This window comes from Apodemus sylvaticus, chromosome 8, assembly GCF_947179515.1.
Source record: "Apodemus sylvaticus chromosome 8, mApoSyl1.1, whole genome shotgun sequence".
Taxonomy (NCBI): Eukaryota; Metazoa; Chordata; class Mammalia; order Rodentia; family Muridae; genus Apodemus; species Apodemus sylvaticus.
Window position 1 is genome coordinate 84,375,027 of NC_067479.1, and position 26,011 is coordinate 84,401,037.

The following is a 26,011-nucleotide window of genomic DNA, read 5'->3' on the forward strand; positions in this document are numbered from 1 at the left end:
GGTTGCCTGCAATGCTTGGGCAGGGCAGGTGTGCAGCCTGGCCTAGAGATAAGCCCTGTTGCCATAACAAGGTGTGCAGCTCCTGAGAACCACACCTAAGGTCATGTACACACCTGTCATGTACACACGTGTGGGTGCACACTCACACTGCTCACAGACACAAAGAAAAATTAATTTAAAAAAACAGGTGGGGTTAGAGAGCTAGCTCAATGATTAAAAGCATTGCCTTTCAATTCTCAGCACCCACAAGGCAGCTCACAATGTCTATAACTTCCTGGTGATACATGCAGTCAAAATGCCTATTACAATAAAATAAAAATTAAAGGAGAATAGCCATTGAATTTATAGTGCACTCTAAAACTATATTTCACCTTAACCTGATTACTCATGCAAAGAAATGGTTTTCCAAAAATAGTCACATTCACAAGTTCCAGGATGTTGTGAGTTTTGAAGGGCACTCACTATTCAACTCAGAAATTCATGAGGCTTGAGTTAAGAGGAAAGCCACAGAAAAGACCAAAAGAGAAATGAAGTTCTGATTCATAGGTTCACTGGGAACCACTGTTCCCAGGTTCTGGTTTCATAAGTAGATTCAGAACATTTGTTAAGCAATGTTTATGTTCTATATGTTCTTTCCTTTCAAAGTTTAATTTTAGTTGCCTTAGGAATAAAACTGAACATATGAAAGCACTTCAGAGTCTCTTAAAGTAAGTTTATTTTATAACAGTAAAAAGTGCCTGCCTTAGCATTATTTTCCCTATTCCCTATCATAAAGATTAAGTAGCAGCTCAATATAACTAAAGTGTGAGTGCGGAGCCTGAGGCCTGAAGCTGTTGACTAGAACCTGTTCCTTGGTGCTTTTGTCTAGACGAGGAATCAATAAACTTTACTCCATGAGCTCTGCAAGGGCCACTGCCTGTTTTTGTAAATACAGCTTTATTGAAGCAGAGTCATCAAGCTCATTTGTCTGTGGCTACTTCTACTTTTTACTTTTTCAACAGCCACATTAAGTCATTGCAATCTCTACCATGTGGCCCTTAAAGTAATCTGCTAATCCCTCACCTTTCTGCTGTTTTGGCTGCCCACATTGTGGTCATTTGTTATGGAAGCCCTGTGCAACATACAAATACAAACTCCCACCACTGTTAAATGGTTCAAGGGTCAGGTTGGGTACATGAGCTACAATGCTGCCATTCTGAAAACAGAGCATGGAATCTCTAGGTACTTTCCCCTCAAAACAGTGTTGATTCTATTTAAATAGCACGCTGTAACATCAGATGGCATTCTTTTGGCCAGCTATAGTGTTGCAAACCTGCAATCCCAGCACAGTAGAGGCAAAATAAAGTATCTTTTTGTATCTAATCGCAACATTATACCATATGGATTTGTAAATACTAAGATTTTCTTAAAGATGAAGTAATACAGTTGTAGAACATGCAGTTCCTACAAGTTAGCAAATCACTTTGTGATCATCTAGTTTGGAATACTCTACTTGGATTTTAATACAGGTTGGCAGATGAATTTTTCATTGTTAACATCAAGGTTTTCCTCTGTGTGGTGGTTTGAGTGAGATGTTCTCCATAGTCTAGAGCATTTGAGTACTTGGTCCCTAGTCAGTAACGCTGTTTGGACAGTTGAAGTATGGCCTGCGTGGAGGAAGTTTATCAGTTGAGGGTGTGTGAGAGTCTAGAGACTCCCACCAGTTGCTAGATAGATCTCTCTGCTTCCTGCTTGCAGTTGAGGATGTGGATTCTCAGCTGTTCCTGCCACCATGCTTTCTGCTTCTCTGCCTTGAAGAACCATTCCTTCTTTTAGTCGCCTTGCTCATGGTGTTTTATCAGAGCAGCAGAATAGGAACTAATATACTCTGTAAGCCTCAAACAAATATCTTTTGAGAGAAGCTACATCCTAAGATGCCTTTTCTTTTCTTTTAGCCAGACACACAGTACCGAAGTTCATGTGCATCTGAGTATCCTCATCAGGGCCGACCTGGCAGGGGGTCTGCAGGTACAGATGGGCTGCAGTTCTTGCTTTTATCTTCTTTATTCCTACATATCTTCCTTTCCTGCAGGCTTTTCTAGACTTAGTTGTCCCCCATCCAGGTAAATCATCTTAGCATCCAGATGTGTATAAGAAAGGCCAACTGCTCAAAGCCAAAAAAGTTCCTGATTTGGCTCCCCTCCCCACCTTGAGACTGGGTTTCTCTGGGTAGCCCTGGCTGTCCTAGAACTCACTCTGTAGACCAGGCTGGCCTCGAACTCAGAAATCTGCCTGCCTCTGCCTCCCAAGTGCTGGGATTAAAGGCATGTGCCACCACTGCCCTTTTTTTTTTTTTTTAATACCAAGTACATTGATCTTTAAGGTAAATAAATACTGTTTGTTTTTAACAAACATATTTGGGGGACCAGAAAGAAAAAAAATGGCTCAGTGGTTTTAAGAGTACTTGTTATCCTTTCAGAGAGTCTAAGGTTCTAGCATCCATGTCAGACAACTCACATCCACCTGTAAGTCCAGTTCCAAGAGCTCAGACTCTCGTTTCTGGCCCCTGTAGGTGCCTGTACACGTGTGGCATACACTCGCAGGCACACACACATAAACATAAGTGGACCTGTACACGTGTGGCATACACTCGCAGGCACACACACACACACATAAACATAAGTGGACCTGTACACGTATGGCATACACTCACAGGCACACACATAAATATAAGTGAACCTGTACATGTGTGGCATACACTCGCAGGCACACACACACATAAACATAAGTGAACCTGTGCATGTGTGGCATACACTCGCAGGCACACACACACATAAACATAAGTGGACCTGTACACGTGTGGCATACACTCGCAGGCACACACACAAATATAAGTGGACCTGTACACATGTGGCATACACTCGCAGGCACACACACACATAAACATAAGTGGACCTGTACACGTGTGGCATACACTCGCAGGCATACACACATAAACATAAGTAAATCTTTCTTTTTTCCTTTTTGATTTTCAAGATAGGGTTTCTCTGTGTAGTAATGGCTATCCTGGAACTCACTCTGTGGACCAGGCTGGCTGACCTCAAACTCACAGAGACCCACCAGCCTCTGCCTCCTGAGTGTTAGGATTAAAGGCATATGCCATCACTAGCATCAATCTTTTTTTTAAGCCTCCAGTCTAGATACTGTATTCAGCTATACTTTGAGTAAGATGTGTTGAAATGTGCATCTTAGTGTTTAATGAGTAGGCTCTCAAGCAAAACTAGGCTACCGTTTTGGTTTTGTTTTGAGACAAGTCTCAACTATTCGGCCCTGACAGCCCTGGAACAACTATGCAGACCAGGCTGGCCTTGAAATAACAGATTCTCCTGCCTCTGCCTCCCCAATGCTGAGACTAAAAGTATGTGACACTACATCCAGCCTCCTTTTACTTCTCAGACTCTAGGAGTTTTCTCGATAGGGTAAACTATTTAAACATAGTTTTTAATGCCCTGGAAAAATATATACTTCTCAGTACTTACGAGATCATCTCCAGATTTAAAGTCCAACTACTAATTTATGTAAAAGTCTGAGACATGTGATGTTTACTACCAAATATAGAGTATTTACTAATATTATTCTGTGCAATTCTGTGTCCAACAGGTCCTCAGTCACATGGGTCTACAAAACCTCAGAGCAGAGGTGGATCCATCTCTAGAACCAGGCAGTGACCACAGGGCAAGTGAGAACCTACAGGGTTGCAGCAGGCTTGGGAACACATGGAGGCTTTCATGCACCAGCCTTCAGGTACCGGATGATGCAAAGCTCCTACAAACAGCAGCTTATCTTGGTACAAGTGTCTGAGAAATATTACAGAGTATCTGCCAAAGACTGCACGGGTAACTGTTCTGTGTGCAGTTACTCTTTTCTTTCAGCTTTAATCAACCTCTTCCATGGGGCAGTAAAGATTGTACCCAAAGACTTGACAATGCAAAACCACCCCAAATCACTGCTCATGTAGTCTGTAACCAATCACCTGTTCAATTCTTGTACAATTCAGTGAGATTACATATACACAAATGATTCAGATCACTGGGTTCAGAATATTTCTGCTTATATTAATTTCTGGAGAACTGCACTCAGTTTTAACATATTTTTAGGAGAAAGTGCTGCCAACAATCTGATATATTCATCAAATAAATGTCATTCCTAAACTTTAAGTTATTACATTTTATTTTTGTATGGATGAATGGCAGGAACATGCACATGTGGTCAGAGGAGAACTTTCAGGAGTCAGTCCCAAGGCTGAACTAAGATCATCAGACTTGGGGTTGAGGTTGGGAGGTGGGTGCCTTTACCTGATGAACAGTCTTGCTAGCCAAGCTTTTTCTTTACAAAGCAGAATGAAGACCTAACTAAAGGTATCAACACTGGTGTAAACTAATGTTTCCTTCCTAGGTCAGCCTTACATGCCAGCTTGACATCAGGGTCTTTGTGTGCTCATGATTGTGCAGTGTGTGCATGCATTTGGGCCACAAATCATTGGGAGCCCTTCCTAATTGTTTCTCCATCTCATGTTTTGAGATAGGACCTCTCACTGAACTTGGAGATCCTCATTTGCACCAAGACAGGTTTGTTTTGCTTTGTCTGTCAGTGGTAGGGATCCAAACTCAAGTCTTCATGCTTGTAAGCACTTCACCACTGAGCCAGTTCTCCATTCAAAGAGCAGTGGAACTAGAGAACTTCCTCTAGTTCCACCACCAGGAACATAGCAATGGTGTTAACTATGGCATGAGCTTGTCTTACTAAAATGCCACTATTGCCTTAGTTAACACACCACGTTGACATTACTAATTTTCAGAGTGCCTAAATTCAAATGGTTGTCCACTAAAGGTGACTTAAATCATTCCAAGTTCTTATGCCATGAAATAGATGTTTCAAATAACCCACACTGAGTTATATATTAAATAGTTCTATTGTGCTTGTGATCACAAACTAAATGTGTGATGGCCCACCTTAAATTATAATGCTCAATGGGAAGAAGCTTATACATGATACAAATGAAGACTTGAACAGTCACTACAAATATATTGTAGTGAATAGTTATCAACTCAAGATGTAAATGAAAATCTTTCTCACAAATCTGTACAATGAATGCACTGTTAACAGATCTACATGCGTGGCCTTTCTGAGCAGCTATGACTCAGAGAACCCTCGGGTCACTTATCTTTACCCCTTTGTGTGTGTGTCCCCTCAAAGCTAGTTAGTATTCATCCTTAAAAAACCCGAGTATAGTTCTACATAGCAAATCACAGGCTAGCTAGAGCTACACACTAAGACTCATCTGAAGCCACACAAAACAGATCAAAATACATAAAAATCCTGCTGAACTTAATACATGCAATTTAATGAGTTTGGCTCTCACTCTTGCAGATAAAAAGTTCAGACAAGACCAGTGAAATGCCTAATCCTGTGTCCTGCCTGCAAAGACAGGACTGTGACATCTATGTGTGTCAAAGCCAGCCTGTCTGCTGCAATCAGCAATGCTGACTAGATTACTTAAGTCCTTTAAATAAAACACTTTATGTAGGCCGGGTGTGGTGGTGCACTCCTGTGATCCCAGCACTTGTGAGGCAGAGGCAGGCAGATTTCTGAGTTCGAGGCCAGCCTGGTCTACAGAGTGAGTTCCAGGACAGCCGGGACCACACAGAGAAACCCTGTCTCAAAATAAAAACAAAAACCACTTTATGTTCATAGACCAATGGGGTCATTTAAATAAACCACCAGACCTTTGTCATTTTTTCTTTATTTAGCCATATACAATCTTATGAAAAAGTTTGCAATAATATGAATGCCCATGTCTCTTACTGCAAGGACAGAAAACAAAATCCAATGGTAGAACAAGAAAAGATCTGTGTAGGATTAAGACCAAAGCACGCTGGCATTTATTTAGAAGAAGCTATTCCACAAGTGTTCTCTGGGGGTGTTCTCCATAGATAGAGTATCTCTCTTCAGTGCATGCACATCAGCAAAAGCAGTCCACAGAAACCAATATTGTAAATAGATTTTTGGGCATAAGACCCAGCAAACCCACCCCTCCCAACCATCACCACTGCACATCTTTCACATGAAGCCCTCACACAGTGTTAGGTGAATTCTAGAAACTACTAAGATCGGGCTGATGAAGCCTGCTTGGCTTAGGCAGGACAGACAACTTCTCTCAGCGGCTGTCATCACCTTGTCTACACCATACCTCCGACATATAAGGGCCCATGAAGAGAAAAACTCCATTATTTCTTTTCCTTCTTGAGTGTTCTTTTCCCTCCTTTGGAAGGTTTGCAGTATTTTGCTTCCATTTGTGCCAGAAAATTGTCCATTTCCTTTTGCCGATCCTTTTGTCTGCTCTGTTTGAGAAGTTAAAATACAGCTTTCAAAATGCAACACTATCCACTGAGACAAAGTATTTCATCATTAGGAGGGGTTGGGGTAAAGCACACCAGTGACTAAATGGGTATGGGCTTCTTCTGTAGTGATGACAGCTGTACAACTTGGGGCAGGGGTGGGAATTCACTGAATTGTACATTGTCAAAACCCAAAAAGATGCTATAAATTATGTGTAATTGTACCTTAAAAGAAAAAAAAAATTGAAATACATTCCAAAGAGTATACACACACTAACCGTGAGAGGGGCCTGTGAGGGGCCTGCCACGGTTACCTGGATGAGTGCTCTTAGGTTATCCACCCCTTCTTCCAGCCCCACGGTTACCTGGATGAGTGCTTTCAGGTTGTCCACTCCTTCTTCCAGCCCCAGCTCCTTTCGGCTCAACTCTGCTTCTTTAGCCTCTTCCTGAGCCTGAACAGAAGCTTTCATCAGACTCCATGGCAACCAAGAAATAACAGAAATACATATTTTTCTTCCCCTTAAAGAAAATGGTAAGACCCTTTCTAGAGCTGGAGTTCTATGAATTGCTTAGGGCAAGCAGTCTGATTCTAATAAGTCCTATTTTATCCCCAATTCTACTTCCAAGAGAGCACAAGTACTTCAGCATCCCAAACCATGACAGCACAAAAGAACCTACTAGATGAACCAAAGGGTCACCTGGCCAGGAATAGCTTCAAGAGATGCCAGGCACTTCAGGATCTTCATCTGAAACACCATTCTGTACACAGCACTGGTGGCAGCCTAGTGCGCTGCAATGATTTAAACGCTTTCTCTGGAGCTGGATAGCTGCCCAGTGTTAGCAGCACTTCTTGCTCTTCCAGAGGACATGCCCAGCACCCACACCAGGTTGTCTGTCACTCTAGCTCCAGGGAATCAACAGCTCTGTGGGCACCCTCGCTCATGCACTCACAAATGCAGGTGCAAACACATGCAAATAAAACACAAATTTAAAATGTTTTCTGAGTAGTCAGAAAAATCATTAGCAAATTCAGTCTTGGCCTTTCTTTACCCGATTTCAAAGCTGCCTTCATTTAACAAAATGTGCCAAAATACCACAAAAGCTAATAGCAAGAACTGTGAGGCCCTAACTCATTGTAAAACTTTCCAAACATCAGCCAGCACTGGGATTTTTTTTTTATTCCAGAACAAAAACAAGTTTTATTATCATCTCTTAAAATTCAGCATCCTTCGATTCCTTTACACAGCTTTCAAACTGTCATTTCCCCTCGAACTCTTTTAAGTTTCTCAAACCAAAATCTTGATCTAATACAGTTGTTCAGTTTAACAAGCAACAGCCGTGACTCTCAGCTATGAAACAGGTGTGGCAGTCTTTTCTCTGTAAAGCAGGCCCTTAAACTCACCCCAAACACTAAGATCAGTTCTCTCTCTGTATGTTCTTGTTCTAAAAGCTCCAGGTCTTTGCCCATGCACTAGAGCCACACAAAAGACAACTCAAGTACCCACCAGACGCCTATCATCTTAAACTGCCAGCTCTCCCAACAGCCCCAATCCTGGAAGCCAAGACGAAGCAACTGTTGCTTTAACAGCAGTCTGGAGTAACTTTTCCAAAGAGCACAAGTAGAAATGTTCGCTACACCTTCAACTCCTCAGCTATCACCCCCACTCTCCCTGGTTAAACAGAGATGAAGGAATGAAGAACTCCAAGTCCCAATCCTAAATTCTAGGCAATTGTGTTCATCAGAGTGGGTACAGGAGACCACCCAATGATTACATGGAAACCAGAGGTGTCAGATCTTTGGAAGCTGGAGTTACAGATTGTTGTGAGCCACCACCCAACCTTGGTCCTGGAAGCTGAACTTGGGTCTCTGAAAGAGCAGAGCATGCCCACTGAGCCATCTCTCCAGCCCCCTTGTCGTGTGTGTGTGTGTGTGTGTGTGTGTGTGTTTAAAATAATTATATGTATTTATAGGATTTTTTTTCTCCCCCTCTTCCGGGCAGTTTTGTAGAATTAGGAACCTCCCACACACTAGACCACCAATGCTGCACCAATCCACACATCACTGCCTAATCTCAAAAGTGGCAATCCTCCATTAACCTCCTCAGTGCTCAAGTACTGGGAGCACCACAATGCCATTCTACACGTTTAACAACACACAATCACTGCCATCTTCTCCCTGTTTTCTAACCACACAAGGCCCCACAGCCTTGTAACCAGGCTCCATATGGCAAAGCTACAAACACCACCTCGTGTGGAAAGGTTTTCAGAATCACTTTGGGGTGACTTCAAACAATCCATAAAATGGAGTCATTTTCAGCACAACAACCAAAATAAGCAGGGTTTTCTTCCTCATCGTCTTGTTGATCAGTCAGTGCTGCAGGTCAAGCAGTTCAGTAGTCTTTATTTCCATCGTTGTAAATACACAAAGACCCCTTTTTTTGAAGCAGCTGTGATGTATTATGAACAATATTTACTTACCCTTCTTTTCCTTGCATTCATCTTTTGTTTAGACTCCTTAACGAAGGCATTGTAGGATGGAACCTCTTTGGCATCAATAGCTTTTTGAATGATGTTTCTTATCCTGGGTTCATCTGTGTATTGTACACAAAGCACAGACTCCATGATCTGATCCATGTCGCCCTTGAAGTCCAGATAGGCTTGCTTAATATCGTTTAGTTCTTCTTCTGAACCTTTGTATGTCTTTTCAAAAGCTTGAATATCCTCTAGCGATATCTAATAACAAAGAAGATTGCTTTAACTTCGCGAATTGTTCTTGTGGGCTGAACGATGGTAATTAGTCAAAGCCAATAAAGCTCTTTACCTTTTTAAAGAGTAATCTCCAATATGCATCCCAGTCCCGGTCTTGGTTGAGGCCAGCAGAGTCTTCGTCCACTGTCCCCTGTTCATCGTACACTGCTTTCTGTTCCTTGTCACTCAGAACCGCGTAGACTCTTCCCAAGATCTGCAAGCAGAGCATCCAAGAGTCACCCCGAACCTCCCGCTGAAACAGGGCAGCTAGAAAAGCTTGAAAATGCCAGGCCGAGGATCAGCAGTGCGCTGTCCTAGGAGCAGGGGCCCCGAGAGAGCACAGGTCCGGGTAGCCGTCCGAACGCGGGCCCACAAACCTGGAAGCGGCGGGTGGCGTCCTCTTTCTGGTCCTCCTCTACTCGGTCGGGGTGCACTTGCAGGGACACCTTGTGGTAGCCGCGTCGGACCTCGCCGTCGGAAGCCTCGCGCCGCACGCCCAGCACCTGGTAGAGGTCGGCGGTGCCAAACACCTGCTCGCACAGCTCCAGCAGCCCCATGCCGGGAAGAGGCTGCCCCGCGAACTGCGCGAAGCCCTAGCCACAGCCGCTCCGCCCGCCGTCTTTTCCCGCCCAAATAGCTCTGGGCGCCTGCGTCACAGGAGGCGCGCCGGGGGCGGGGCCAGCCGCGCTTTACGGCAGCCGCAAAGCAGCCTCACTCTCGCCCGCGAAGTGAAATGCGGTGGTGGCGTCTTCCGGAGCAGAGGCACGCCCCCCAACCCCCGCCCCCAAACCCCTGCCCGTCACTACTGCGCTTCCTCCCTGTTCCCTGCACAGAAGCTCAATGACACATGAAAGTACACAACAGACAGAAAGTTTTCCCAATAGAGAGCGGTTGCTCGGGCTGGCGAGGATGCTCAGCGGGTTGCAGGGCATGCCGCCATACCTGGCGCACGCACGCGCGCACACACACACACACACACAATCATACAAAATAAGGAAAATGTAATACAAGTGGTCATGTACCAAAGTTGGGAAACTTAACGTGTTCAACCCAAAGGTTAATGTGTTTTGTTTTCTTAACGTGATACTCAAGAGTACAATTATAGGTTCAGATGCCTTCCTCTGGGATGAATCCCTCAGTCCATGCATGGATAAGCCTGTATCAAACAAAATACACAAAGCACTTTTAAGAATGCCTCTCATCTCACGGGATGTGAATCTTTGGAGCACAGAGTTAATCCCACTTGACTGCTCCAGTCCCCTTACACATCGATGAACCTATGGCATTGACGCATCCTCTCATTTTATATTTCATATTTTCAGTGCTTCTTTGGCTTTTCCCCCTCCCCAGAGCTAAAAATCAAAGCCAGCTAAAGTCAGTTCCTCTTATCTACTTTCAAAGTTCCCTCATGCCCAGTGAAGGAAAAGCAGCGGCCACACTGGATGGCGAGCCACCTCTGAGTGTACGTTTGTTAGTAACTATTCTCAGAGCCCAGATAAGATAGGCCAGAGCATTAGCAGGCCCTAGAACATTCTTTATGAACTTAGCCTTAGATTACCCAGCATCTGAAAAGCAAATATGTAATTCATGCTTAAAGTTGTAGAATCCCATTGTTCTGGGGCATTGTGAGGCACACATATTTTATTTCATACACCCTGTCATTTACATACTGAACTCATGATACCTAAACACAGTTCCATCACAGACTTCATTCTGTGTATAAGGTGTGCACATTCACCAGTCTTCACTTTCTACCTCATTTGAGACAAGACGTCCTGTGTTGTTTTTCCACTGTGCACACCAGCTCACCTGCGAGTGTCTGAGGATTCCTTTGTCTCTCTACCCTCCCCCCATGTCCCTGTAGGGTGCTGTTACTGCAGACTCTTTGCTTCCTGTTCAGCTATTACATGGATTCTAAGGATTTGAACTCAGTACCTCAGAGCTGAGGTAAAAATAAAGCACTTTTACCCTCTGGGACATCTTCTAGGCCTCACCACTGACATTTAAAGTAGAGTTTGGAAAAGCTGTCTTATTATTTTTCCTTTCATATAGGCAACATCATATGTAGGAAAATACTTTGTAGGTAGACATACAGAGTTTGAATCCCAAATTGTTATAAAAGTTTCCTACTCATGAGGCATCTGTAAACATGGATGTAACTGACCCACAGCTGTGATACATAATACATAGCAACAGAATCTCAACACAAAGTTGAGTGTGTGAGGGGCTTTGGATTAACTTCCTTCTAACTGCTCTTCCTTCCAGTGTTCAGCAGGCAGAGGCAGGTGATCTCTCTGGTTCAAGGCCAGCCTGCATACAAAGTAAGCTCTATTACAGAGAAACCAGTCTCAGGAAAGAAAAACAAACAAGACAAAAGAGCCGAAGGCAGTGTGCTCCACCGCGGCCTTTACAGGGAGGCTTTATAAACCTGCTACCGTGTGTCAAGGAAACAACATAAATCCCCATTAACACAGACAATAAACAAGGCGATGACTTCCCGAGCTCTGGGATGATCCCAAGTGGTTAAGGAAATAGTTGGCCCTCCCTGTAATCCCGGCACTCGAGACAGGGGGAGAGTACGAGACAGGGGGAGAGTACGGCTACAAGTTCAAGGTCATGCTGGTCTATATATCACATCAACCAGAGTGGAGTTTAAACAGAGCAAAACTCTGTTTAAAGAACATTTGAATGGGCCAAAAACACTGGGCTGAAGACTTGGAAGCAGGAAAGAACTGGATACCAGCAAATGGATGGTAAAGTTGCCCTCGTGACCAGGGCCTAACCCAAAGCCCAAACCTCCCTGGACCCACTGAACGCCACAAGGTAGGGCAGGAAAGCCTAGTAGGTATCTACATCCAGCTCTAATACCAGACAAAAACAACCCTCTGTCTGACTCCTGCTCAGGCTATGCCGGAAGACCGTGACTTAGGAAATTCCATTTATTGATCCTCAAACCCAATACGAAACTACGCACAAGTTTTACAGGCCCGTGAGCATGTGGCCACAGCTGTGGTCACTGAGGTCAGCTTGCTTCTGTCTCTTTGTCCTCTGACTCTGCTTTCTGAGACGCCGAGAGGACGTCTCGTGCTCTCTTCCTCCGCAGTCTCTCAGCGTTGGTGATCATCATCGGATGCAGGGGGAGAAAGCCAGACAGACCTAAAAGCAACAGGATTCTCATTATTAATGTAGCACATGCCAGTGCTTCCCAAGAATCGGCTTCCTGGAACTGAGACCCAACACCTGACCCACAGCATAGACAAGAAATAGGCTCTGGGATTGCCAAGCTCACCGCCTACCTCCTAACACCGTTCTCCTCACTAAGACAGACAGACAGACAGACAGACTGACTGACTGACAGGCACCCAAGACACATTTGTCCCATTTTTTTGCACAAAATCCCAGTCACTTGGAGTGTTCCAACGGAGGTCATAAAGAGGCTCTCCAGATTAAAAACTGGCAGTCACATCACTTCACCTTCCACTCCTATCCAGAGCAGCTTGGATGGAATAAAAGTCACTCTTCTTTTCCATTATCCCAGAGCGGACCACAGTGTAACATCTCTTACGTTAGCTAAGGGCAGAGCTGGTTTACCTAGAAGTTTCTCCATAGGCTTAGAGAGGTGAGCTCCACAGCCAAGCCAATACCGGATCCGGTCCAGGTTGAGGGCGACCAGTTTCTCTCCGTGACTGTTGGGCAGTGGATCATAGGAGCCCAGCTGCTCCACAAATCGGCCGTCCCTGGGACACTTGTTGTGAGCAGCCACGATGCGGTAAAAAGGCCTGTTGGTGCAGCCACCCAAAGCAAGGCGTATGGTTAGGTGGCCTCCGTGGTAGGCTTTGCAGAAAACAGTTGCTGTGGAGAAATAGCTGGTTAGGATGCAAAAACAGAGGACTCAAAATAGATCACATAAGGCAAAGGCACAATTCTTTCTTCTACCGCAATGTTCTTACTTCCAATCTATGCCCTCATCCATCCAGCTTAGATACAATCTTGTTTGTGAAACTCCTCTTAACCACTCCAGAAAGGACATACCTGGTTTTTTCCAAATACACGTAACACAGGCCTGCCAATGTTGGGGGCCACTTTACCTTCAGAGACTCCATCTTGTATACAGTCTCCACTTTGTACTAAGATAAATTCTAAGAAACAGCTGAATTCCCAGAAATGGCTTCTGGCCCCAGTCGTCCCATATGAACTTAGACCACAATACGCCACCCTATGCCTTGTCCGTTAGCACCAGGTCCGGACTGAAACCCACCAGCCCCTATATAGGCTCTGATTGGCTGGCCTCAATCCAGGCCAAGTTATTAAGAAAGCCATCTGAGGAACTTGACCGGTAGTAACCCTCTTAAAATGCCAGGTATGAAGAACCTGGCATGTACCCTATTGGCTGTCCCCATGGGTTTTAGGTTTTAAAAGGTTGCCCAGTCTTGTCCCCCACTGACACTTTTTGGATCCCGAACCCAGCCGTCTCCCTGAAATATCAGCTTTTTGAGTAAAGAAACTTTTGCTGGTTCAAACTTGGTTTTCATACTGGATTATCTCCCAAATTCTCGGACCCTAACACCATTTACTAAGCTATGACCTTGTCTTACCCTTAGGTGCATCGTCTGCAAAACGATTTCTACGATTTGTGGTAAAAAGCTGAGAGGAAAGGCTGTGCATGGTGACGCACGCCTTTAATCACATCACATCTGGGAGGCAGTGGCAAACGGCTGTCTAGGCAGGAGTTCGAAGCCAGCCTGTCTATACACTGCGAGTTCCAGGACAGCCAGAGCTACACAGTGAGATCACTGTTATAAGCAGAACGGACTGAGAAGAAGCTCCCCTGGAAGGCAGTGTGGCCGCGCCTAGCCCGGGTCGCCGCAGCCCACACCCGCCCGGAAGGCCCGCGCACTCACTGAGGTGGACCATGGTGCTTCGGCGAGCCGCTCTTCCGCTGTCCCCTTGCACAGGCCGGCTCCACGGAGCCCGGAGCCTGGAAGAGCGCCCCCAAGCGGCCGTGCAGGTACACGCCGCGGCGAAGGAACCACTCGAGAGCCGGAAGCCCTCTGCGGAAGCAGCCGGTCGATCGGCCCGCCCCTTCCGCTTTCTCTTCCAATGCCTACGGGAGTGCGACGAGGCGCGGGGACTGATCGTTGACTGCTGCGGAAGAGGCGCGTCTGTCGGCGTGGGCTGCTGGCGGTCTGTAGCTGAGTTCCGGCGGAGCTGGGGAGGCTGTCGGTCCTGTCCAAGAGGATGCTAACTTCCCTGCAGGCCCGTCCATCCTGTGACACTTCCCACCCTCGGGAATATCGTCTGTTCTCTTACCCAGTCACACAGCACAGTTGTATTCTAAGCCCACCTCAAGATGTTGCCTTAATTCCCAAGCCCCTGTAACTTTGGTCAATAACTTTGGCAATTGTGCACCTCCACGAAATCACCTCCAAAGTGATAAGATAAACTTTAAAAAGAAATTCTAGAAGCCACACCATTATTGCCATATGTCTACCCACAAATAATGGCTATTAATGAGTTACATGATTACATAAGAGCATATAAAACACAATGTGGTATACATATGACTCCAGAAACATAAATTTTGGGTTTTTTTGTTTTTGTTTTTAATGTGATCAACAGCCAACAACTAAAGGAGTCGGAAGAATGGGCAGGTTTCATCTGGTGACAATTTGGGAAGGAAATATGCTTGGAGTTCCATATTAAATATCCACTTATAATGTAACAGGCCAACAACTAAAGGGGTTGGGGGAATGGGTAGGTTTCATCTGGTGACAATTTGGGAAGGAAAGATGTGTGGGGTTCCATATTAAATATCTACTTGTAATCTAACAGCCAACTACTAAAGGGGTGGGGGGAATGGACAGGTTTCATCTGGTGACAATTTGGGAAAGAAAGATGCTTGGGTTCCATATTAAATATCCACTTGTAAGGCTGTCAGAAAGATGGATTTCCAAAGCCAACCATTTCCTGTACAGTGTGGATTTCTTCAAGAAGAGCCTGGTCTTTCAGTTTCAGCTGCAGAAACAAGACAGGGAAGAAGTTAGGTCCGATGCACCATGTGTCTTTGAAGACCCCTAAATTATGAGGCTCCAGATTTGCAGGGACGGGATGGGCCTCTCCTATATTCTCGACACCATGGAAGCTCTCATAAAGAATTAGAATGGTTCCGTGGGTGACAGCCCATCAAGCACTGCGCACTCTCGCAGGCTGTGAGAACGCTCAGAACGGCAGGCATCCGTCTCTTACCTTTACCGTGTACTTATAGGCCTGTTCTGCTTCCAGCTGTCGTCCAACCTGAAAGAAGCACGGCACATCTCTCATAGGGAACTGTGGAGAGGTGATTCCTGAGCACATTCACCTCAAGGAGGAAGTCCCAAGACGGACATCTCCTTTGTCATCAGTACAGTGACAAATCTAGAGCTTATCAAACTTCTCTTACGTGTAAATACCCAGCTGACCTTTCTTTCCCAGTTGCGCCTTCACCTGATCCCTAAGAGGGCTTTGTGAAGAGACAATAAGAAACACTCACTTTCAGGCAGACCAGCGCCAGATAGGCCCACACCTCGGCGTTGCAGTTATTCAATGCATTGGCTTCAGACAGGGCGTCCTCGGCTTCAGTGAGCTCCTCCAGCTTGGGAGAGAGAGAGAGTTAGGAGACACCATCCAAAGTGGTGGTCACTTAAGCCAAGTAGACTTGTTAGCATTTCTTCTAGACTCCACCCCACAGTTACCTGGCAATAGCTAGGTATGCCTGGTTCACTATAATAGGGGCTCCCTCTCTGCCTCCCTCCTCTCTCTCTCTCTCTCTCTCTCTCTCTCTCTTTGCCTTTCTCTGTCTCTACTCCTTTCTCAACTCCCCTTCCCATGCCCTAAATGCACTCTGTTCTATACTGTGCCCGTCGTGTGGCTGGTCCCTCAGGGGGAAGGGCCACCTCAGCATGGGCCCACCGAGGCACTGCTCCCACCTCACCACACTGAGCCTCTACCAAAACATATCCTGGCCTCTTTTCTTTTTTATAAAACACAACAAAAGTCAGCTTAGATGAAACTGCTATCTAATCAATAGATGTCCACAACCTATACCAGTGCTTAAAAAAAAAAATCAAAATTCACCAGTGTTTCTGAATTTATATGTAACATATATTTTATACGTTCTATATAATTATGTAACTATTAATAGACATTCTTTGGGGGTGGATTATGATAGGTATATATCTCCCCTCTTTTTGATTTCTTTTTCTTTTATAAAATTATTTAGAGACTGAGTCTTCCTGTTAGTGAAACTCATGGCTTGAAACTCATGTATTTTGGGCTGGCCTTGAACTTGAAACTATCTTCCTTCCTCAGCTGGTCAGGCATTGGGGTTATATTTATGAGCCACCAGGCCTAGATTTTGTTTTCTGTTTTAAAAGAACAGTGAGTTTCAAAGGCCAGGAAAAGAGAGAGCACAGCCTTCCGACCATGTCCATGTGTCGACTCGCACCCTAGGTCCTGCAGACACCGTATTCAGTAAACATGCATTTGCTGAAGCTGTGTTCTCTGCTCAGCAATAGACTTGATGCTGAGAACAAAAGTATGTATGCACGTACACAGATGACACCCTCAGAGATCTCACTGGTACAGACGCAAACAAATACAATGAAAACCCAAATACATAAACAGTGCTACAAAGTAAATATTTCCATAGCAAAAGCATACTTGTGATCTAGAGGCGAGACAAAGAAATAGTATCAGATCTACCCTAAGACTAAAGAAAAATAGCCTCAGAGAAGAAACATCACTAAAATGGACCATGAGGGATAAAGAGGAGTTTGTTAGAGGCACAAGATGGAAAGCTATAAAGGTATGGGGTGTGACAGAGTACATGCACATGAAACCACCTTTTATTTTTTTAAACTGTTTTTTTTTTCTCTTGAGACAAGGTCTCACTGTAGCCCCTGCTGGCCTGGAACTTACTGTATAGACCTGGCTGTCCTTGGCTTCATAGAGAACTACCTGCCTCAGCCTCCTGAGTGCTGGGATCAAAGGCGCGCTTACAGCTCTGGGGGTGTTGTCCCCGTCCCCGGCAGGGGCTCTGGGGACATCATGGCTTAGGTAGAAAATCCTATGTCTGTAATCCCAGTTTTGGTAGGTAAGGGAGAAAGATCTGGAGTTCGATGTTATCTGTGGTTATCTAGTGAGGCTGAGGGCATCCTGGGTATGTGAGAACTCCGTCTTTGGTGCTAGGCAAGACAGGAACTGGATTCAAGTGTAACCATGTTAAGGGATTTGCAGATGAGATGTCTCATGTCTAACATTTGTCTAGAAAGGATCCAGAGGTTAACACTGGGGCAAAAATGAAGGCAACGAGGACCTAAAGTTAAGGATGGCCAAATCAGGGTGACAGTGATGGGGGAGGCACGGACGCCACAGCTGCCTGTGTGGCCCAGGGAGCTCACTTCCGCCTCTCTGCGTCTCAGATTCCTCAGATTCATGGTTTGTTTGTTTCTCCCCCCCCCCCCCCCCCCAGGTATTTTTAGTTTCCTAGTCCAGGCTTCTGTTCATGAACAACTTTGAAGGACAGTTTTTTCATTAGAGCCGACTGCCATCCCACCACCATCCCACCATCCCCACTGACACCCACAATCCACTTGGAGGACCACAGGCCGGGCCCGGTCTGGGTCTCTGCTCTCTTACCCGGTAACAGGCAATTCCTAGTCCCAGCCAAGTGAGGCACGAGGGCGACCTCTTACAGGCTTGCATGTAAGTTCTCTTTGCGTTTTCATACTGGCAAAAGAAAGTACCGATAAGCCTCGAACGCAGGGGTTGCTAAGGTAACTGTGAGCTTCTGGATAGGTTTGCTCCAGAATATTCTGAAACAGAGTGAGTCCTTGGACGATGTTTTCATGAATACTTTAAAAAAGCTGTGGCAAGGGGAGTGGAAGGAGGCAGGGGGTGGGGGGGTGGGGGGACCAGGGTAGGAAGCCAAATGACAGGTCTAGTTTCACCTGGGACAGACCCAAGGATTCAGGAGGAACTCACACGGGGCATTTTGGGCAAGCACAGTGGGTTATTCGACTTCTGTCAGGACTGTATAGACTACATCTTTTCACTTAAAAGCAGCACCCTGTGGTGAGATGGCTGGTCCCTCTGAGAACCTGTTCCCCTATCAGAAAAGAAGATATTTACAGAAATTCAAAAATCAAACTTTCCTCCGGGTGCAATGCCTAGGTTTCTATCTGCTCAGCTTCTATGAGTTGAGGCAAGAGAATTTTTGAGTCCAGAAGTTCAAGATCGGTCTTATGTCAAGTTATTGTTTCTTTCCTTTTAGTGTGGCTGAGGATAAGACAGGGTCTCATATAGCCCAGACTGACCTCAAACTTGCTGTGTAGCCCAGGATGACCTTCAGCAGGCTGAGCTCAAGCAACCTTGTGACCTGTAACCTAAGCCTCCTGAGCGCTAGGATCACAGGCGCACACAGCCACCCTCAGCAAGACCCTGTCTCTTTCCAAAGTGAAACTCCCAAAGCAAGACAAGGTGGCTTATTTCTCCTCTTGTATAAAGGATACAACTGGCCCTGAGCATTCAGCCTAGAAACTGGTTGCCTAGTAACCACGAGGTCAGCAGTGCCTTGAAGATGGTAGCTTGTACTGACATTAGAAAGAAAAACCACAGTAGGGTTGTGATTTCTCTCAGACCTGGATTAGCCTTCCCACGTACATCATCGTATGTTGTGACTCCATGTTCTTGTTGTTTAATATACTAAGTAAAAATCTGGCACTTATGGGTGAAGAAGGGAAAGGGGACAAAGACAAAGGGAGTCAAAACGCCTGTGGCAGAAGAGCGGCAACTCTTAGGTGGGCCCACGTGGTTGGTTCTACAGCTTACTCATGGCCTTGCTGTTGGTATAAAGGTGTCATGATCATGTGGCCCTTTTTAGGATGGCTGTGAAGCAGGAAAAGTCAAGGAAATGTGGAGAAGGAAAGAAACATCCCTGTCCCAGAATCTGTCTGGAAGTCAGAGGCTTCAACTCACGACTCTCAGAGATAGCGCTTATCTTCTTAGAGACAAGAAAGGGTGCTAAAAACAGGAGGTGGTGTTTGTTTGGGGGGAGGGGGGGAGTGTTGAGTTCAACTCATGACTACTCCTCTCTCACCCCCACCCCAAAAGATGCTCCTCATGAAACTTTGTTAACTTCATTTACAAAAGTAAATCCTTTAAAAAAAAAAAAGATTTGCCTTATTTTAAGCCACATGTATGTGTGTCTGCTTGTGTGGGCGAGCGAGGCCAGGACAGGCTGAAGACGTCAGATCCCTGCAACTGGAGTTCCTGGTGATTTGGAGCTGCCTGGTGTGGGTGCAGGGAATGCACTCTTTGACGACTGCTGCTCTTTGGTTTTTTTGTTTCATTTGCCGAGACCTGTTTTCTCTCTATAGTCCTGACTATTCTGGAACTTGCTCAGTAGATCAGGTTGGCCTTGAACTCACAAAGATCCATCCTGCCTCTGTGTCCCAAGTGGTGGGGTAAAAAGTGTGTGCCACCACTGCTTGGCTAAGGATTTCTTTTACAAATATTTATCCCCTGAAGTTGGAGTTACAGGTGGTTGTGAGCTGCCTGGTGTGGGTGCTGGGATCAGAATGCCCTGGTAGATGTTTGTGAGCCGTTATTTAAATGCTGGGATCTGACTGGGGTTCCTCTGCAATAGGGTTATCCATGGATGAGTGTATATAGCATGTGGTAACCACTGACCCACTGACCCACTGACCCACTGACCCACTGACCCGCACCACAACTCATAATGTTCACTTAAATTTGGAACTCATGGCTTTCAAAAACTTGCTTAATCATTAAAGCTTTTTTAAAAATGACAGCCCAGACCCCTACATATGGCTATTGTAGGGGCATCCAGAATGCTCTCTGGAGAAGGCCATCCCATTAGGGCCATTTGAGATGTGCACTAACTCTTAAGTCGGTTACTCTCTCTCTTCCCCAAATCACATTTAACTAAAGGGTGTGCTATTCTGTGTTTCTATTTAATAAGCTCCAGAACTCTGCTTCGTCCTGACTTGTCCTGAGTTGTTTTGTTTGTTTTGTTTTTTTGTTTTTTTGTTTTTTTTTTGCGGTGCAGTCATGGATGTGGTTTTGCCTAAAGTGAAGGTCTCTGCTACAGGATATGCGGTGTGGGAGGACGAGGCCGGGAGCGCTTCGGGTTACTGTAGAGGGCAACGTTGAGCTACTTTTCTCTGTAGCCATTGCCAGGTCCTTCCTGTGGATGGTACCTTCTTCTCCTTTACCTCTTTCTCTTCTAGGTAGATGTGTCCCAGGCGTAGGAAGATGAAGTGCATCTCAGAAGCATCAACTACAAAACTAATAGTTCGCTCATAGCACTCTTTGGCCTCAGCATGGTTTCCGCTCAGGAAGTAGAGATGGCCTTTCACACCCCAGACGTTGGGGTTCTGAGGAAGCAGACAAAGAACACGCAGGGTGATGTGGCATCTAAGTCCCTAATAGATTTTACTAAGCATTTAAATTTAGATAAGGGTGCTGGTGAGATGGCTCAGCGGTTAAGAACACTGACTGCTCTCCCGAAGGTCCTGAGTTCAAACCCCAGCAACCATCTGTAATGAGATCTGACCCCTCTTCTGGTGTGTCTGAAGACAGCTACGGTGTACTTACATATAATAGATAAATAAATAAATCTTTAAAAAAAAATAAATTTAGATAAGAACATTTTCCCCCTTTCCCTCCTAAGAGCAGGAATACGGAGAGAATCGTTTTGGTCATGTGGGTGAATTTGCCCAGGAGGGCATGCGCTCATTCTTGTATTCCTCCAAAGCCATTTTGTCTTTGGGGTGGACATTAAGACAAACACTCAACTATAATCAGGATGATGCTATTAGGAGCAAAGAAAAATCTAGAAACTTGAAATAATGAGCAACTCCAGCTAAATGATTGCCTATCTGTTCTTTACCTTGCGTAGAACTCATGATTGCTTACAAAAACCAAATACACACATAAGTATGCACGCACGAATGCAAGCCAGAAGGCTCCCTGTGAGGTGGCGCCGCGCGCGCGTCTGTTTTACTTATTGTTGGACGGATCATGTCGCTGCCTATGCTGACTTCTAGCTCTTGGGCTCCCTCTCCCAAGCAGCTTCATCGCCTTTTTCTCCGTTCCAGCAAAGCCTGCCCGCCCCTTCCTTCTCCCATTCGACGCCTTCTCTAGGAAAATCAGTACCAGGTAGTCCATCTGCGCTGCTTGCTGCAGGTACTCCTCTGTCTTGGCAAAGTCCTTCTTGAGCAGGTGTGTCTGGGCCAGAACCAAGTAATACTCACAACTGGGTCCTCCCTGGGGGCATAGCAGCTCATGCGCCAGCACTCTGTGCACAAACTGCAAGGAAACCCAGGGGTAAAGAACGTAAGAATGGCTGCACCATGTTAGTCGACTAGCTGTTAGGGTGGAGGGAGTGGGGCTCTGATGGCAAACAGTGAGGGGCGTCCTTGGGCAGAACGATCATCTGCAGAGGCATGGGAACGAGGGAAGCCACAAGGTACTCCATCAGCAAACACCAGCGTTTCCAGTGCAGCGCTGCACGGTGCAGGCCTTGTGGCCATGAGCCTGAGATTCAGACTGCACTTAGGAGGAGGTGCAGGCAAAGGCACGTCACCAACCTCCCTGCTTACACTTGAAGTAACATTTCCAAGCAGTTGACATTTTACGGAAACTCGTAATGAAACAAAACCTTCCTTTCTAATGTGCTAAGACTTGGGATTTCACAAACATGCATTGCTGCTTTTGCCATAGCACCAAACATTTATGTTTACCAAGGCATTTGGGGCTCTTTATTCCCAGTCCCTCATAGGACTTGCAAATCTGGTGCAGTCAGATCTGCCTGTGGCCCTCCCTCCCCAGCTTTTGTAGTCCATTCTAGTCTTAGTCTGTGATACAGAAGCTTTATGTGCACTTTCCCAGGAAACTGCACTGGCAAGATTGTTCTCCCTTCCTGCCTCCTGAGACTGACCCGGGTGTGTGTGTATGTGTGTGTGTGCATTTATTCACTGCTGGGAAGGGTTCGTGTCGAGTGTGGTCCAGTCCCGCCTGGTTCATAACCCTTGATATTGCACGCCCTCAAGGGACACATATATTTGAAGGCTCGGCGTCAACTCCACCAGGGGTAAAAGAATAGCTTATGCAAGAGTTGGTTCTCTTCTTCCGCCATTTGGGTTCTAGGCATCAAACCTCAAGTCATCAGACTTGGTCGCAAGTCCCTTTACCCACTAAGCCACCTTGCCAGACCTATAACCTAGTTTTACAATTAAAATCATTTACTATCTTAATCCTTTCTCTCATGGCACTGCATATCTGTCTTCAGTTGGTCAGGACATTGTGGGGAAAAAGGGGTATGATCACATGCTTATGAATCCCATGCTCATAGGTCCTAAAAGAAAAGGCTCAGGGGCTGACAAGATGGCTCGGTGGGTAAAGGTCCCTGCTGCCAAGCCAGATGACCTGAGCTTGATCCCCAAAACCCACACGGTGGGAGGAGAAGACTGATTTATACAAGTTGTCCTTTGACCTCACATGCATGTGCCTCCTCATAAGTAAGTAAATGTAAAAATGTTCTAAACAAGAAAGAAGTCAGGCTACGGTGACACGTAAGAGTCTGATTTTGTTCTGCTGGCTTCTGTGGGGAACAGGCTTCTCAGTGTGGGCTGCGGATAGCACCTGCAGAGGGTGCTCGGGGCTTGGATCGTCCCTGCATTTGGGAAGAGATGCCGTGGACAGGACGTCTGAGGAGTGAGAGAGCTCAGAGGAGGAATGCGTGCTCTCCATGAACGAGGTCTCCAGCTCAACCTCCAGCACTGAAAACGTATGTTTGGTTTCTGCTGCACACATGTTTAAGTTCATACGACACTGCTGTGGATAGAATGCGTGGTGCACGGAAATCCTCCGTCCATGTACCAGTTCCCAAACATTCTGACCTGTACGGCGTTGACTTTCATCAGGAAGCGAATGGTTTCCATGAAGATCGTCACAGGAGGTTGGGGAATAGCATGGTGGGTAGGAGGGAAAAAGGCCGATGAGCCTTGGCATTTTGATGTTTCTGGAAATAGATCAACAGGATAGAAGACCATATGCAAATAGAAAAGGCCAGAGACCCAGTCATATGAATAAGGTAGGGAGGAGATTCCGATCTCAGATGAGATAAAAACCAGGATCTGGAAAGTAATATATTTCTAGTTGTGATGTAGAAAGTGGTCTCAAAAGCCATCAAGCCAGGTACACTGGGGGTTCTAAGACAAACCACAACCAAATGAAGTGGCCTTCGAAACTATTCAAAGGGTCCTGGAGAGATGAATCAATCAGCAAAGGCCTGAGTTCTGACCTCTATCACACACACACATACACACACACACACACACACACTTAACCAATTAATTTAAAGAAGTAGTTAGACCTCCTCAGGTTTGAAACACAACATATAGCTATTCTGGAAATGAAGACTCATTGGAAAATTATAGTTCTATTAGCTACTTGTGTGAACACAATTAAAATCCACACTTATCAGAGAAATCCCAGCACGGGGTTTAGAATTCAGATACTAGACTAATATGAAGTGTGGTCAGTGCAGCTTCAAACACTTTAGGACCGCCACACCTACAATCCTAAGAGTCTTTATATTCTCCCAGTTGGTTTGCGCCCCTCTTTCCAGGGGAAATATTGACTCCTACTCACCTTTTTTTGATGTCAGCTCCTTTAATAGCACATTGGATGATTTCTGGGCTAGGGAAGATTCCAGAGTCTGTACTGGGATTATTGGGTCTTGTGAGTCAGACTGTGCCTTAGACGATTCCTCCAAAAACTCGTCTAGACTGGACAAAGCAGTGTTTGGTCCTAAACAGATTATATTTTGATGGAAAGGAGATTCCTCTTTCTGGCATCGAAAGGTTATAGGAGAGAAGATGTGCAAACAATAAAACAGACATCCCCCAAACACTGAAGGAACAGGCTAGAGGGCATTGTGAGTAAGGAGTATAGACACCTTCCATCCCTTTGAGCCCAGGGCCCTCAGTCCCAGCCATAGTGACTTCGCAAGTAGGCAATGGAGCTGAATGTATAAGATGTGGGAAGACAGGGACTGGGAGGTAAAGGTGAGAGAGGGAAATGGGTCCCCATAAGGCACTTCCCACTTCGAAGAGAGAAAAAGAGGCCACATCAAAGGAACAACAACAACAACAACAAAGTAAGACAACAAAAGAACCTTGGTGTTGAGATTGCAGCTCCACGGTGGGGCGGGGACTCAGCAGGTGCGAGCTCCTGGGTCTCATCCCTAAATGACAAAGAAAAACCTTGTGGTAATTTCTTACAAGAAGAAGAAGAAGAAAAAAAAAAACACCTCAGTAACTTCAGACGCATGAGATGAAAGCTACCGGAAATTGTGACAGCATTGGGGGGAACAGAGAGGTAATGTGGGCGCTGGAGAAGGGGCTCTGGGCTTAGAAGACAAGCTCCAGGTGGACCCGCTCGGTTGGTTCCCAGCACCCAGGTCAGATGTCTCCCGGATGCTGGGACAGTTGGGGGATCGGATCCCTCCACAAGCCCCTGGAGTCGTGTGCACACAGCCGACACATATAATTAAAAATACGGCAAAGCATTTAAAGACGATTGCGGCACGAGCTCTGGGAGGGAAGAAGGTAAAACTGTTTACTGGTGGGCGCTATCAGTCATAGAGATTTGGTTGGTGGTTTTTTATTTTTTCAAAACAGGGTTTCTTTGTGTAGCCCTGGCTACCCTGGGATTTGTTCTGTAGACCAGGCTGGCCCCGTGGCCTCAGAGATCCACCTGCCTCTCTCTGCCTCCTGAGTACTGTGATTAAAAGTGTGAGACACCATGCCCAGCTCACCCTCAAAATTTTAAGAAACAACAAAAATCACAAATTTGTTAGGGTTAAAAAGGAGGGGGGGGAGGCTTCCACATACAAGTCCAATAAAAACTATCTAGAACCTAGAAATGACTAGAAATTTTGTTTACTAAACAAGGCCTCATTAGATAAAATGTTACTAAAAGAATAAGAAGAAAACTTGCTAATTGGAGATGTCATCGCCACATAGGACAGAATGGGCTAACATGAAAAATGTTAATTATCCCTCAGCTAATCTGTAATTTTGTTTTGTTTTGTTTTTCGAGACAGGGTTTCTCTGTGTAGCCCTGGCTGTCCTGGAACTCACTCTGTAGGCCAGGCTGACCTCGAACTCAGAAATAACGCCTGCCTCAGCTTCCCAACTGCTGGGATTAAAGGCGTGCAGCACCACCACCTGGCTTAATCTGTAATTTTAATATAGTCCAAATAAAAATTATAAGTACATTTTAAAGATTCACTAAATAAATTCCCTAGAAAATCCATACAGAGAAATAATGATCCGTACACAGTTAAGCCACAGTTAACTGAGAGAACTTGATATACCAGTTATCAAGGCATCGCCCAGAACCACAGCCGCAGAAGCTATGGAAGCAATGCTTTCATGTCTATGTGGTTACCCCTGACAAGTATGACAGAATGACAATGTCAGGGTTTAGGAATGTATTCCCCACCTCACAGGGGAAATAATGGGCTTGGGAGAGACCGCTGAGAAAACTATATCCCTATCCAAACCAAAAAAATAAAGGGCAATGCTCTCGTTTCAGAATATTTTAAAATCAATTTTCTAGAGATCCAAATGTAAGACTTGGATTTGCAGTTTGAATTTGCAGAAAATATTATACAAAGAATAAAGATTATAAAACTAAACTACAGCCAGGCATGATGACCCGTGTCTGTGCCTATGATCCCAGTACTTGGGGGACAAGACTGAATGACAGCAAATTCAAAGCTAGTTTGAGATACACAGCAAGTTCAAGACTAGCCT

The 26,011-nt window shown here is 45.5% G+C and overlaps 4 protein-coding genes across 15 annotated transcripts in view; 1 reads left to right on the forward strand and 3 right to left on the reverse strand.

Moving 5' to 3' along the window:
• The window catches only part of Fam149b1 (family with sequence similarity 149 member B1), a 38,105-nt gene extending 32,025 nt beyond the window's left edge, over positions 1 to 6,080 (forward strand). For 5 of the 11 annotated variants that reach the window (XM_052189806.1, XM_052189802.1, XM_052189807.1 and 2 more), the window contains one exon: positions 3,640 to 6,080. In XM_052189806.1, the coding sequence (XP_052045766.1) occupies positions 3,640 to 3,840 (201 nt within the window). In that variant the 3' untranslated portion in view covers positions 3,841 to 6,080. Of the gene's footprint in view, positions 1 to 1,934; positions 2,008 to 3,639 lie in introns of all 11 variants that reach the window. The other 6 variants (XM_052189804.1, XM_052189811.1, XM_052189816.1 and 3 more) reach the window with 3 other exon arrangements.
• Dnajc9 (DnaJ heat shock protein family (Hsp40) member C9) lies at positions 5,767 to 9,774 on the reverse strand. The gene is made up of 5 exons (XM_052189817.1): positions 9,503 to 9,774; positions 9,199 to 9,339; positions 8,856 to 9,110; positions 6,743 to 6,829; positions 5,767 to 6,380 (listed from the first exon to the last, which is right to left on the reverse strand). The coding sequence occupies exons 1-5, from the start codon at positions 9,680 to 9,682 to the stop codon at positions 6,267 to 6,269; spliced, it is 777 nt and encodes a 258-aa protein (XP_052045777.1). The 5' UTR covers positions 9,683 to 9,774; the 3' UTR covers positions 5,767 to 6,266.
• A 2,276-nt stretch (positions 9,775 to 12,050) lies between these two features.
• Mrps16 (mitochondrial ribosomal protein S16) lies at positions 12,051 to 14,166 on the reverse strand. 2 transcript variants are annotated; one of them, XM_052189819.1, is made up of 3 exons: positions 14,027 to 14,166; positions 12,717 to 12,977; positions 12,051 to 12,281 (listed from the first exon to the last, which is right to left on the reverse strand). In XM_052189819.1, the coding sequence occupies exons 1-3, from the start codon at positions 14,037 to 14,039 to the stop codon at positions 12,148 to 12,150; spliced, it is 408 nt and encodes a 135-aa protein (XP_052045779.1). In that variant the 5' UTR covers positions 14,040 to 14,166; the 3' UTR covers positions 12,051 to 12,147. The 2 variants fall into 2 exon arrangements, with proteins under 2 accessions (XP_052045779.1, XP_052045778.1); XM_052189818.1 differs by lacking the exon at positions 14,027 to 14,166 and adding an exon at positions 13,721 to 14,015.
• A 550-nt stretch (positions 14,167 to 14,716) lies between these two features.
• Cfap70 (cilia and flagella associated protein 70) overlaps positions 14,717 to 26,011 on the reverse strand; it is a 54,480-nt gene continuing 43,185 nt past the window's right edge. The window contains exons 20-28 of the mRNA XM_052189820.1: positions 24,367 to 24,435; positions 23,841 to 23,999; positions 23,087 to 23,208; positions 21,342 to 21,494; positions 20,399 to 20,560; positions 17,802 to 17,891; positions 15,655 to 15,756; positions 15,372 to 15,419; positions 14,717 to 15,140 (exon numbers count right to left, since the gene is read on the reverse strand). Of these exons, the coding sequence (XP_052045780.1) occupies positions 15,060 to 15,140; positions 15,372 to 15,419; positions 15,655 to 15,756; positions 17,802 to 17,891; positions 20,399 to 20,560; positions 21,342 to 21,494; positions 23,087 to 23,208; positions 23,841 to 23,999; positions 24,367 to 24,435 (986 nt within the window). The 3' untranslated portion in view covers positions 14,717 to 15,059. The remainder of the gene's footprint in view (positions 15,141 to 15,371; positions 15,420 to 15,654; positions 15,757 to 17,801; positions 17,892 to 20,398; positions 20,561 to 21,341; positions 21,495 to 23,086; positions 23,209 to 23,840; positions 24,000 to 24,366; positions 24,436 to 26,011) is intronic.